A 13236-nucleotide genomic window follows, 5' to 3' on the forward strand; every position below is an offset into this window, starting at 1 on the left:
TGAAATATCACCTACTCTCAGCCAAACTGAATACTCTTCAAGGGACAGTAAAATGTCACTTTTCTCTACAGAGATGACCCAGGTCACTCCAGGCTATACAATGTCCTCCCTCTTGGACACATTATTTAATATTTAACATGTGGCTGTAACATGTGTTGTATGTTTGTGTGTGTGTGTGTGTGATCTTCTCAGTTGGACTATGAGTTTCTTGAGCTCAGGACTTTATCTTTCACTTCTTTTTGGCTTGTCCCGTGTCTGACACAATGCCAATTAAAAAATAGTAATAATAAACAACCTAAATGAAACAGGTGATAAAAAAAAGCCCTCAACCATTCTGAATCCTTGATTTTGTACAAATGGTGCACACACACACACATCCATGCTATGGTTTTCCCTATTTTATTAAATAAGGGGATACTTATTAGATAAGGAGTTTTTAATTTGGGGTCCATGGGTGACCCTCAGAAATTCATGAAAATGCTGAAATTATGAGCAAATTTGTATAAAAATATGATTTTTTTCTCTCCTTGAAGAGAGGGCTCCTGGCTCTTTTCAAATTTTAATAAGGTTCTGTGACCTTAAATTATAGTTGAGTTCTAAAATATCTATGGTCTTAATAACAGCATATATAATTAATTTGGGCTTACAGTAGAAAGATAAAGTTAAAATAAGTGTGTCACAAACCAGATAATTTTTTTTTTTTTTTAGCTGAGCCATCCTGCTACCTGTTGACAGCTCAGCGGCTGCTCAGCTCGGGCTGGACTNACTCTTGAGCGAGCTCTTAACCAACTGAGCCACTCGGCCGGCCCCACAAACCAGATAATTTTTAATAAAGATAATGTAAACTGATTTGAGTCCTATTCAGAGGTAAAAGAAGGAACAGAGGGAAAGTAGTTCACAAAGTTGCAATGTTAATTATAATACGGCAATCAGACTACTGAAGAGTCACATTAATGTGAATGATTTTTTTTTGTTTTTCCAAATGGGTTACAATCACAAAAGCAGAAGTACGTTTTCTAAAAAGTGGAAATCAGACGCAGCTGGTAGTCTCCAAATCAAGTAAGAATTAATATAGACATTTCTCTATAATGGTTTCCTGTGGATCATTCTAGGTATTAATTCATCAAATGTATTTATGTCACTTTATTCCAAATTAGATAAGGAGGTGAATATATAGTCCAGCCCCGAGTCTTTTAGTCAAGTATAAAGAAATGACATGTGAATATGTACAATCTCATATTCCCACCATGGGTATAGTACTCATCAAGCACTTCCATATTTTGTTAATATTCTAAGTAATATAATCTATGCCCAAGAGTTCTCAATGTCAGAAATTGCACTAAATTCAAGAACATTTCCTAAAAGCCGTAAGGAGACCTTTTATCATTATTACCCAAATGAATGGTAAGATGGCAACCTTCTCAATTTGAAAATGTTTTGAAATAGACTTCATGCTAGCTAACATGCTCACTTAAGCTTTACCTTTAAGCATCAATTATGAAAAATACTTTCATTTCACCTGATAATGTATTTTTTGTTGTGTTAGCCAATAACCTCAAATCAATAATACACAAGGATGTGTAAAAATTATGATTTTCAAAGAATGAGTCATCAGATAGAAACTCTGGGTTTTAGCGGATCTCCCAGTATCAGAAGGCGACTAACAGGTGCTTCCGGGTTAATGAAAAGCAGAGGAAAAAAGGTAAGTGCTTGCAAGTGTGAACAAAAACTTGACCATTTTAGGGACCGAGCAGTCCCCTAATGCAAATATGGGAAAACGGGGGATTTTTAACTGGGGAGTCTTACTATTTAGAGTGAGTTTATAAAGGTTAAAATATATCTCTTGAACTTACCAGGTGTACTTGTTGAAGAGGCCTTAGCAGTTACAGGCTCTGAGTCTTCCTAAAAACACAGAAATCCATGTTAATACTATCACATGTACCCGAAACCTGTTGTATGTGTGTAGTGTTTTACCCTTCCATTTCCAGGGTTCCGTCCGCCCTTTTCCACTTGTTCCTCTGTCAATCTTCTCCCCCGTCTATTTTAGGGTTCTTTCCTCTCTTACCTTCCTCGCGTTTTCCCTCCTGTATCCCATACTCCCTCCCTCATTTGTTCACTGAGAACTGCACTAGTCAAGGTTATTAGGCCAGATATGAGAGACAGGCTTGAGGAATGGCATCAAAGAAGGCCCAATGTAGCAAGAAAAACAATTCTATTGTTGGTTCCACGCCAATATGCAGAACAGATAAAGCAGAGTTCGCCCAGCTGAACCGGGGAGGGAGGCATAGCCTATAACACGGGGCTCTTAGGGGAAACAATTGAAAATTGCTGACTGAGTCTTATTCCTTCATTTTCAGTGCAAGGAAACAGACCCTCAGGAAAAAAAACCAAAAAAACCTAGCAAAAGATCATTCATTCGTTTAATGGTTGGCTTAGGTACAGAATTAAACTCTGTACGTTTGAGGACAGCCAGTTAGCTCAAGTGGTTAGAGCGCAGTGCTCATAAAACCAAGGTTGCTGGTTCGATCCCCACATGGGGCATTGTGAGCTGCGCCCTCCACAACTAGATTGAAACAACTACTCGACTTGGAGCTGATGGGTCCTGGAAAAACACACTATTCCCCAATAAAAAGTTTTAAAAATTAAAAAAAAAAAAAAACCTCCGTAGGTTTGAACTTCAGTGCTTTCTCCATAACACCATGTAAGAATGCCATTAAAGATGTATAACTCATGCTCAAAACAAGACATTTTTATACCTGAAGAGTAAAAAATAAGCAATTGTAAGTTCATCTTAATTAAATTCAAATTAATCTTTGACACGATTTCCTGAATGAGCTATGGATGCTTGAAGTTCACATTTTCAGGTGTAGTAGACTATCTTTATAAACTTACATTTTTGTCCTCTTTTTGTTCTGTTTCTATTGTTGATCCCTTTTCAGCAATTCTTCTCCTAGAAAGAAGGTAAATTGGATTTTTTTTAAAAAATCATCTAACTCTTATATAAAAACTACTTCTCCAAAAGGGAAGAACTGAATCTAGCTAACTTGTATTTGGAATAAAATTAACAAAATACTCCCAATTCTGGACAAGTCCACGTAATTTCTCACTTACCTCCTGGCCAGCAGGGCACTCATTTCTTCCATCAAACCACTGCCCCCTAAAGGAAGGGGTCCATTTCCACGACCCGTGTCTGTTTTGGACGATGCAGAATTCCCCCCACTTGGGAACGAGGCATCCTCCATCTTAATGAGAACATACATACGTAATAAACTCCGATGTTAGACAACCCCGTGTTTATTACTATATTATATTCAAAACAGAAGGCTATATAAGCATTAATTTCAATAAAAGCATCTATTTTTCATATTAAATCTTCTTAAGAACCAATAGGGTGAATAGCAATTGACTTTATATGTTAATGGAAGTATTATCAAAACTAACATCCCCAATAATGGGAAAAAAGAAAACTGCATCACATGCCCCTTGTGTGATACACTGAAACGGACTTATTACTTTACTGGTTAAAAAAATGTATACCCTGCCCCAAGAAACGTGTAACTCAGGTCTAATCTTGAGGAAACATCTGATAAACCAAACTGAGGATGAGCTACAAGATAATTGTTTTGCGGTCTTCAAAAATGTCAGTATCATGAAAGAGTGAGGAATTGTTACAGATCAAAGCAAATTAAAGCGACATTACAATTAAACGTAACAGGTGATCTTGCACTAGGAAAAAAAAAAACGCCATAGAAGACATTATTGGACAATAGATAAAATTGGAATACTTTGTAGATTATAGTATTCTATCGATTAAGTTTCCTCCTTTTGATAATTACATTGTGATCATGTGACTGAATGTCCTTGTTCTTACACAATGAAGTATATAGAGAAACAAGGGGCATGGTGTCTCTGACTTTCTCCCAAATCAGACAAACGAGGAATGTGCATGTATGTGGGTGTTTCTGCAGAAGGGAACATTCACAGAGAAAGAATGAGGGAAATTGGCACAATGTTAGCTGGTGAGTCCGAGTGATGGGTTCACAGAAACTATATTATTCTTGCAACTTATTTCCATAAGTTTAAATTATTTCAAAAATTTTTTTTTTTTTTAGCTGAGCCATCCTGCCACTTGTTGGCAGCTCAGCGGCAGTTCAGCTCAGGCCGGGCATTGAACCGCTGTTGCTCAGAGCTCAAACTCTTGAGCGAGCTCTTAACCAACTGAACCACTCGGCTGGCCCTTATTTCAATTTTTTAAATCAATGAAGTTTATCAAATAGGGTTCATAAAATTAGAAGACAATAAATTCAGTATTTTAGACACTGAGAAAGAACAAGGCACACAGAAGAAAATACAGTAATTTGGAAATGCATTTACCCGTGACACTTTCCTAAGTTTTGCGCCAGCAATTGCAGCTGCCAGTCCAGTTAAAGGGCGATTGTCTTCTGACACGGATCCCGCAAAAAATCCAGAGGACGGAAGTGGAGGGGGAGGAGGGGGTCCTGGGGGAGGAGGAAGAGCCACTGAAGCCTGGGCAGGACCTGGAGGGAGTGGAGGAGGGGGTGGGGGTGCAGGTGGTCCCAAGACAATGCCTGAGAGAAAGAAACGTGAAATAAGGCCATCAGCATAGAACGAACCGGTATCATCTTGTGTGGAAAGGTACACAGAATGCCATGCCAGATTAAACTGACGGCTCAAACATTTACTACGTACTAATTAATGAGTTCGATTTATCAGGACGTTTCAAGTCTAGACTAGCATTAAAAAATTACTAAAATGTAAAGCCAAAGTATATACCTGCTTACTTTAATGCTAGAGCTTTATTAATAGAACTGTGCAACCGATCGTGTAATCAGAATTTCTTTCTTGTTTGTGGGGATTTAGTAAATGAAATAAATGTTTGTAAAACTTAAAAGAGAGGCAGCATCCCTAAACAAACAAAATAGTGTCTATGATGGGAGTTAGTCCTATTTTAAATAACAGACCCCAAAATAATCTGGGTAAACCTAAGTGTTGAGACAATACATTCTACAATAGGGTAGACATATTTACTTGTTTATAGGTAACCAAAGGGGCTGGACTGAGAGCATGAAGGAGGCGTGGGTCCCAAACTTCATAATCTTAAATTATTCCACATCTAACTTCAATGTGTAGCAAGAATTGAAAATCAGGAAGTAAAGGAATCTACTGATACAAAGTAAAGCCTGAAAGTAACTATCAGGAATCATTAAATTAAATGAAATTTGAAGTAGAGTTTTTCAGCCTAGAAGACGGGATAAGAGAGAAACGTTCCACTCTTAGAGAGTGAACTAGAACTTACTTAATATCAGGAAATTGAACTAGTAGGTACTTTCTTCCTCGAGGCTTAAAAGCGGTGTTTTGGGACAAATTAAGTGGTATTTGCACACTGGGTGGTATATCTTTTGAAACTGCTAACTTTGAGCAGTTACACAAGCTGACAACATACACGGCTTGAAGAAGAGGAGAAAGTGGTGGTCTGTCAATCTTCCAGAGGCTATCAGAGCTCTAAGGACAGAGCAGGTCAGCCGTCTGACCCTGTCTGGCTAACTGTGGCCCTTACGCCAGCATTGCTGTCACAGGGGTACTAAACTAGAATTTTGACTCAACGTTTATGCAAATAAGAAAAATACATACACAACAATAAGCCTTATTACTTTATCTTAAGAATTAAGATTTCTAAAAAGAGGTGTTTAAATTCAGACTGTTTCTTTGTAAGTACAAATTTGTTGTCATATTCCTTCCATATTCACACAAAAAAGTGGGGTGAGAGTTGCTAAGCATCTTCTTATTTACTTACAGAGCCAGGTCCTTCTCTACTTACAGATAATCCATACTTAGATTATATCCTCCCTTCCCTGTTACCATGACAGCAAGGTTTAGGCACAGGGGTGGGGTGGGGGGAAGGGAATACCGGAAGAAGCTATTCTCTTTCAACTATCCCTGTAAGCCTGCAACGTCTTACCATTTGAGACCATGGTGCCCTTTGGGCACACATCAAGCCTGCCATCCTGTCCACCCCCTCCCGCAAAGGCAGGCTGCTCCACAGGGTTTAGGGTGTCACCCATCTCCGGAAGTCCAACATGGGAAAGGCCAAAATGAAACAGGTTCCCAGATCATACTGATGCACAGGAGATTCTAGGCTTGTATATGTAATGACTACTGTTGGGCACTAAATAGATGTCTAAGTTTTCCAGAAATTAAAGGAAGACAACTTAGATCATGTATTTACTGCATACATCAAATGTGTGAAGTAATGCTTTCCTAGTGAAATTTAATAGAAATGTATCATGGAGGGCCTTACGTACTGCAAAACACCTCCAATGACGATACTGCCAAAGATGTCAAACTCTAGTGCAATACGGAAATCCTTTGTATCAATCTTCCAAATCCAATTGAATCCAACAGAAAAGAAAAGCACATTTCTTTTCTGCTTTAATTGTTCAAATGACAGATTATATGGCACTCTGGTGGAAAGATGTTCAAGCATCAAAACCACCCTCCCCACTCTTCCAGGCACTTAACGTGGTGGACACGTCATCTTTCCAAGCGACTAGCTGTTAGCAGCGATAACGGAAGCCTTACCCGGTTGGGCTGGAGTCTCGGCCGGCTGAGAGGCTGCCTGCAAGCCTGGCTCAGAAGCAGAGGAGTCCCCCAGCACAGAGTTTAGAGGAGTCTCCACAGAGGCAGGGGCAGCTGCAGAGGGAGAAGGGAGAACACTAGGCTTGGATGAGGGAGTCGAGGCAACAGGGGTGCTTGGAGGAGACGCTTCAGAGCCACAGTGTGACAGTGGTGCGAGGGAAGGCAGTGGGGGCGGAGGCGGTGCTGCGGGCCCTGAGGTAGGCGGCGGGGACACTGGTTGTGTGACCGAGTCAAGCAGCCCATTGGGCGCTGTTGGTGATGGAGGCATCGGGGGCACAGGAGAAGAAACACACACAGGGAGCACAGGCCTTGGACCGGCAGCTTTGCCTGGGGGGCTGCTAATCATGACTGGAGGAGACGGAGGGAGGGGCGAGAAATTGGAAGTAGACCAGGCACAGGGCTTCGTAGCTGGAGGCTGAGAAGAGGGTGTGTTCACAGGAGAAGAAGGCCGAGAGTTTTTGTTCAGAGGACGAGGAGCTGTAGCGTAATGGGGGAGAACAGGGTGGAAGGCTGACCCTAGAGAGGTTGCAAAACGTGTCGCTGAGTGTCGAAGTGGTGGTGTAGGGGGTGTGGAAGTAGGTGGCAAAGCGGTCACTACAGCATAATCAGGAGTGGCATCTGACACTGGAGCTGAGATGACGTTAGCATATGATGGAGGAGGTGCCGAAGGAGGCTGGCAACTGGCATACTCCGGAAGTGGGGCACTATACAGGGAGCTGTCGGAAGATGGAGCTGGACAGAAGGTGCAAAGCAGCAGCAAAAGGCGGGATAAAAAAGGAGAGAGAAAAAGGGAGCTAGTAAAGCCACAAAACCAGCATTCAGACAAAATGTATCAATGTCGACTACAGTTAGTACAGAGAATTAGGCCCGTGTGCAAATAACTGATTTCCCCCAAGAAAGGGTTTTAACTCATAAATGCACTTTGGGATCCAGAAAGAGAATGAAATACGTTTTCGTTTTTATCTAATAAGTAGATCGATCAAGTCAATTGATTAGCTTATTCTTTACAAGAAAAAGATAATACCTAGAGTCATAGTTTCAATTATTTAGCCCACTAAAAGGACATTAAGATTACACGAATAGAAACACAAACAGAGGAATAAGTTCAGTAGTTTTTTTTTTTTTTAAACAACAAATAGCAAACCTGGCAAGCACTTATTGTAAAGGGCTAGAAACCCCGTATCTATTCAATGCTTACTTGAGGAAAAGTTTTGTTTTGCTGGCTATAACCCCAGAAAATAATTAGGCAATTAAAAAACAAACCAATCAACCCACCCTGAGACTTTTCACATCGGCCACATGGAATAAAAAATAATTCTTCAATCCTACAATAATTGTTCATGTTAGTGAATATCAAAGGAACTCAAAACTTTCAGTCATATCTTAACTCTTAGGTCTTTCAATAAATTCCATCAGATTTAGTAATTATCACTATTTTTTCTGCAATATTAAAAAATATATTGCAATAACTAGTCAGTTTTAGAGAGGATATTTTTCACCTACTGTTTTTTAATTCCTCCTTCAATAACTTAAGAATACAATCAAGCAAATGTCTTGTTGAATGGTACTATAATACTACAGTACTATAATACTATAGTATTCAAGACAATTTAAGCAATCTCAAAAGGGAAATATAGTCCAAGCTCCTCCAATATAAAAAATTTCCCATAAAAAACATACTTCTACTTTATAGCCAATTTATAGGGAGGGAGAAGAATTAGAATGCAGGAATAAAAATTTCCAAGAGCTTTCTTTATGTCTCCAAGCAATAAAAGCCATAGAGAGAGAAATAAAAAGAAAATGTTAAAGGAGCAATTGCTGCAGATTTTTTTCACCATTTCCAATCATATTGCTTAATCCCAAGCATCTCAAATGTGAAATATTCGAATACATGGCTGCACCAGACATCGCCCACCCTCCCAGCCCAGGTATGAAGAACGCGGAATGACGTGTAAGCTCCTTACCGGTGCTTGGTATCCTCCGCTCTCGCTCCCATTCCAACTGCTCCCTTTCTAACTGTTCCTGCCGCTCTCTCTCTTGCCTTTCTCGGTCCAGCCTCTCCAATCTCTCCCGCTCTTGTCTCTCCCGCTCCAGGCGGTCCTGCCGGTCCCGTTCTTGTCTGTCTCTCTCCAGCTGCTCCTGTTCTAGGCGCTCCCTCTCCAGGCGTTCCCTGTCTAACCTCTCCCTCTCCAATCTCTCCCTTTCCATCCTTTCTCTCTCCAGCCGTTCCCGCTCCAGCTCCTTCTGTCGCTGCTGTTCCTGAAGTTGCCTGGAATTAAAAAAAAAAAAAGAAATTAAAAATATGCATCTATGGCAACTCATCACTGAAAACCTATTCCTTTCACAATGAATCTATGTGAACCCCATTTCGAGTCAAATACAAAGCAATGCAGACAGCAGGCAACTGACATCTCTCCCCCAGGTGAAGAAAGGTTACTTTGGATAGAGATGACCTATCAGTTTCATATAAATGAAAATATTTCTCTTAGTAGGGTCATTTTTGGCTGACTGCTTCAACACATCACACTACGTCTCATTTTATTCTATGCTTTCCATGAATAACGTGTTCCAAATCAGTGGATTTTCCAAATAACTGAACATACCACTTTAACAACCAACGCATTATTTTAATCACATAATGAAAAAATTTCTAAACTGTAATTTCCTTCCTAAAAACGTGACACCAAATCTTCTTAGTACAAGTAATAAACCATCAGTCTAGAAAATACAAAGGGGAGGGGAGAACAGTTCAATAAAAGCTTCCTGAATGGAAAAACAAAACAAAACAAAAAAACAGTTAAGTAAGAAGAAAAGAAATAAACTTTATATCATTTGAAGTCTTGTAGCCAAAGGTAACCATAATTAACATTTTGGCATTCAAACTTCCAGACTTTTCCTTACATAAAAATATACACATAAACTTTAAAAACCAAGTAAAATAAAGTAATATATCCCTACCACTCTGAACTCGGTTTTCTTCTCTCCCATTTAATACAGTGTAAAAGGTATTCTAAGGCACTAAGTATAGTTTTGCATCTTTATTTTCCGTGAATTCGTAGTATTCCACTGCCTACCTGTCCACAGTTTAAGCAGTCGCCTATGGTAGGATATGTTAGCCAAATACTGTTACTAATGAATACTGCAATAAACATTTATTTTCATTTAACCTTTGAACCTTTTTCTAACTACATCTTTTATTTATTTTTACTATTATTAGTTTCAGGTGTACAAAACTACAGCGATTAGACATTCACACCTCTCACAAAGTGAAAACCCCACCAAGTCTACTACCCCTCTGACACCGGACTTAGCTATTGCAATACCACTGACTATATCCCCTGCACTGTGCTTTACACCCCGTAACCATACGTGTGTGTGTGTGTGTGTGTGTGTGTATATATGTTTAATTATAGTTAACATTCAGTATTACTTTAGATTAGTTTCAGGCATACAGCACAGTGGTTAGGCATTTATAATCTATGAAGTGATCCCCCCGATACGTCTCCAGTACCCATCTGACACCCTACATAGTCTTTACAACATTATTGACTATATTCTCCATGCAGTATTGCACATCCCCGTGACTATTTTGTGACTGCCAATTTGTACTCCACTTTTCTCACCCATCCTCCACCCCACCCCCACACTTCTAACTTACGCTTTAAGAATCGCTACTGACACACAGATTTTCTAGGTGAAAAGGTATGTTTTGTTTTGTAACATGGCTTTTCATTTTTACGGGGAAAACCTAGTAGTATTTTATTCCTTCCTGTGATCGGCCCTGGATGACCTTCTTAGGCAGCCCTTTCCCACAACAAGATTATATAATTACCAACCCTTTCTTTGAATACTTTTAATTTTTACAATGAAATCCTCAGTTCATAAGAAATTCATCCTGGGTTTGAGGTGTGAAGTAGCGCTCCATGCCACACACCCATTACGGAATAGGTGATAGCCCTGATTTAATATGTGTTCACTGTCTCTGACCTTCCAGAATGTTTTGGTTCACAGGTCTGTTTGTCTAGTATGGCACCAGTATCTTGAAGCTTTGATATCTAAGATGTCCTTTAACACCTAATAGGGTGCAGCCACCCTTATTACTCTTACTTTTTGAGTTTTTCTACATGATTCTCATTTAGCTTTTTCTAGATAAATTTCAGAATCACTTTGTTAAATTTACCCTTTCTGCCAAGACCTATTTTCTCAGTCCTAGTAATATTTTATTAAATTTGAAGATCACCTAGAAAAACATTCATACTTTTCAATCTACATATCTAAGAATATGTCGACTATCACAGTATTTATTCAATTCAATTAAAAATATTCATCTCTATGAGTTTGTTTTTGTTTGTTCACATTTTTTTTGTTTTATATTCCACATGAGTGAAATCATATGGTTTCTGTCCTTTTCTATCTGACTTATTTCACTTAGCATAATACCTTCAAGGTCCGCCTAACAGACTGGTATTAATAGTTTACCAGAGGGGAAGGGGGATGGGGCACAGCAAAATGGGTAACGGGGGTCAAACATATGGTGATGGATGGAATACAGACTTTTGGTGGTGAGCACACTATAGTGTATACAGATATTGAATTATAGCGTTGTAGAATTGAATTATAATGTTAATAACTTATATAACGTTATTAACCAATGCTACCTCATTAAAAAATAATTTATTTTTAAAAATCTTTAACTCTAGACTTCAAATGCTGACTATGGAATCTCTTTGTGATTATATTAAAGCCTACAGATGCCCACTGGCTCTAGAACACAGTTTGCTTATTATTTTCCACACACATATGTATAAGAGCAAGAAAATGCTTCCAAGTCCCCACCTGGACCTAAACAATCTTCTTGCTATAAAAGTTAACTCCCCTCCCCCCCCCAAAAAAACATTACCTTCATCTCACATATATTTCAAAGTATTATAGGGAACATTAAATGAGGTAATACTTTCAAGTCCCTTTAAAAAGGACCAGGAACATAAGAATACTCTAAAAAGGTAAGCTATAATAATAGCTACTTAGAAATTTCAAATTGGGACTTCCCCTGGACTGGCTAATAAACTGGCTAGGTTCTTGATTATGGGTAGAGCTGAAGGACAGAACGTGTATGCTATCCTCCTGTGTTCCTCCCAGCAGCATCCACGAACCAGTAAGACCTTTCCAGGAATCTCCCCGCTTCATGTTTTCTACACTGACTATAAAAAAAAAGGAAAAGCCCACTTGACGAGTAAATTAATCCCTCTTCTCTCATAAAAACACAAAGCCACTCTCTGGACATATCTCCACGCTTAATAACTGCAAGAGAAAAAACCAGGCGAAACCTGTGGTGGTGCTTATTATGAGTAGCAGTTGTTTAGGACACTCACTGCTAAAAATAATAAAATCAGATTTTTAGGATACAGCAGTGACTTCCCTATGTTATCTGATAAACCACTAGCTGCCAAAGTTTCTGAGGAATGAAATTATCACTGCAGGGATGAGGGCAAGAAATGAGGTGTATTCAGAATGTTTTTAATAATAAACTAGACAGAGCAAGTCAAGTTATTTTTTTTTTAATAACCTGCATCTAATGAATAAACTCAGCAGGGGCTTGTATTAAGTTTGAAAACACACAACGTGTTAAAAAAGAATATCAGGATATTTTAAATGTAATACTCTAAGCAATCTATTAGGTCCAAAAGGCAAAAGATACACCCATTTTATTCTAATTAGTATGCGCGTGAATGTAGAAGCCAAGCAAGTACTTAACGTCAGGGTACAGGAAGAAATCAATGATGAAAAGACCCAAGTTACGAGGTCCTTTTACACTTCTGGGGCACCTCTTTCATTTTATCAAAATAATACAAGCACGTCGTTTTTAAAGCTATTAACAAAACTAGCAGTTCATTGCTCCAACCCTCCATCCCTGTTTCCAATACATCAGTGACAATTACTGCCGGCTCTTTTGAATTTATTTTTTAACTTTAGAGATTATCTGTGACTTTCTAATAAGAAGTAGATCATCTCTTGCAGCTCCCTCACCCCCCAACACACTTCTCCCAATATACCAGGGGTGCCAATAAAATGTATACACGCGACGTGTTCGGGTGATAAGGACGGATTTCAATTCTGATATAATGAAGTAGAAGGGTGGACTAAGAATAATGTTCAGGGTTGATAACGTTCAGTCACACTCTGATATTACTGATATTTTATGTCATAAATAAAACTACATAAGCATGTTTTGATCACGTAACGTGAGCATTACATGAACTCCTCTATTAGTAAACAAATGAAAACGGATCCAAGGAAACAAGATAATTACATCATAATAGAAGAAAGCTCCTGCGACAAAGGACAATACTTACAGGAGGAGGCGGTCCACTTTTGGTCCATCCTGCCTCTGAAGGCTAATGGGGGGCCTGTACACTTTCATGGCTCCAACACCCCGCTTCTGCGCGGGGATTATTATTCCCCTTTTATAACTTTCAGGTAGTAGCGGTGATTTGCACGCTATTTATAGATATTAACTAAATTAAGGTCTATGTGGAGACTAACACAGGAATGACTCATGTTTCTCAGAATACGCTTTTT

At 39.1% G+C, this 13236-nt stretch overlaps 1 protein-coding gene across 7 annotated transcripts in view; it reads right to left on the reverse strand.

Annotated features, from left to right (window-relative positions):
* ENAH (ENAH actin regulator) overlaps nucleotides 1-13236 on the reverse strand; it is a 124146-nt gene that overhangs the window by 13824 nt on the left and 97086 nt on the right. For 5 of the 7 annotated variants that reach the window (XM_019659054.1, XM_019659052.1, XM_019659050.1 and 2 more), the window contains 6 exons: nucleotides 8622-8926; nucleotides 6601-6711; nucleotides 4375-4589; nucleotides 3112-3242; nucleotides 2893-2950; nucleotides 1854-1902 (listed from right to left, as the gene is read on the reverse strand). In XM_019659054.1, the coding sequence (XP_019514599.1) occupies nucleotides 1854-1902; nucleotides 2893-2950; nucleotides 3112-3242; nucleotides 4375-4589; nucleotides 6601-6711; nucleotides 8622-8926 (869 nt within the window). The remainder of the gene's footprint in view (nucleotides 1-1853; nucleotides 1903-2892; nucleotides 2951-3111; nucleotides 3243-4374; nucleotides 4590-6600; nucleotides 6712-8621; nucleotides 8927-13236) is intronic. The other 2 variants (XM_019659055.1, XM_019659053.1) reach the window with 1 other exon arrangement.

This window comes from Hipposideros armiger, unplaced genomic scaffold (assembly GCF_001890085.2).
Source record: "Hipposideros armiger isolate ML-2016 unplaced genomic scaffold, ASM189008v1 scaffold_293, whole genome shotgun sequence".
NCBI classification, from domain to species: domain Eukaryota; kingdom Metazoa; phylum Chordata; class Mammalia; order Chiroptera; family Hipposideridae; genus Hipposideros; species Hipposideros armiger.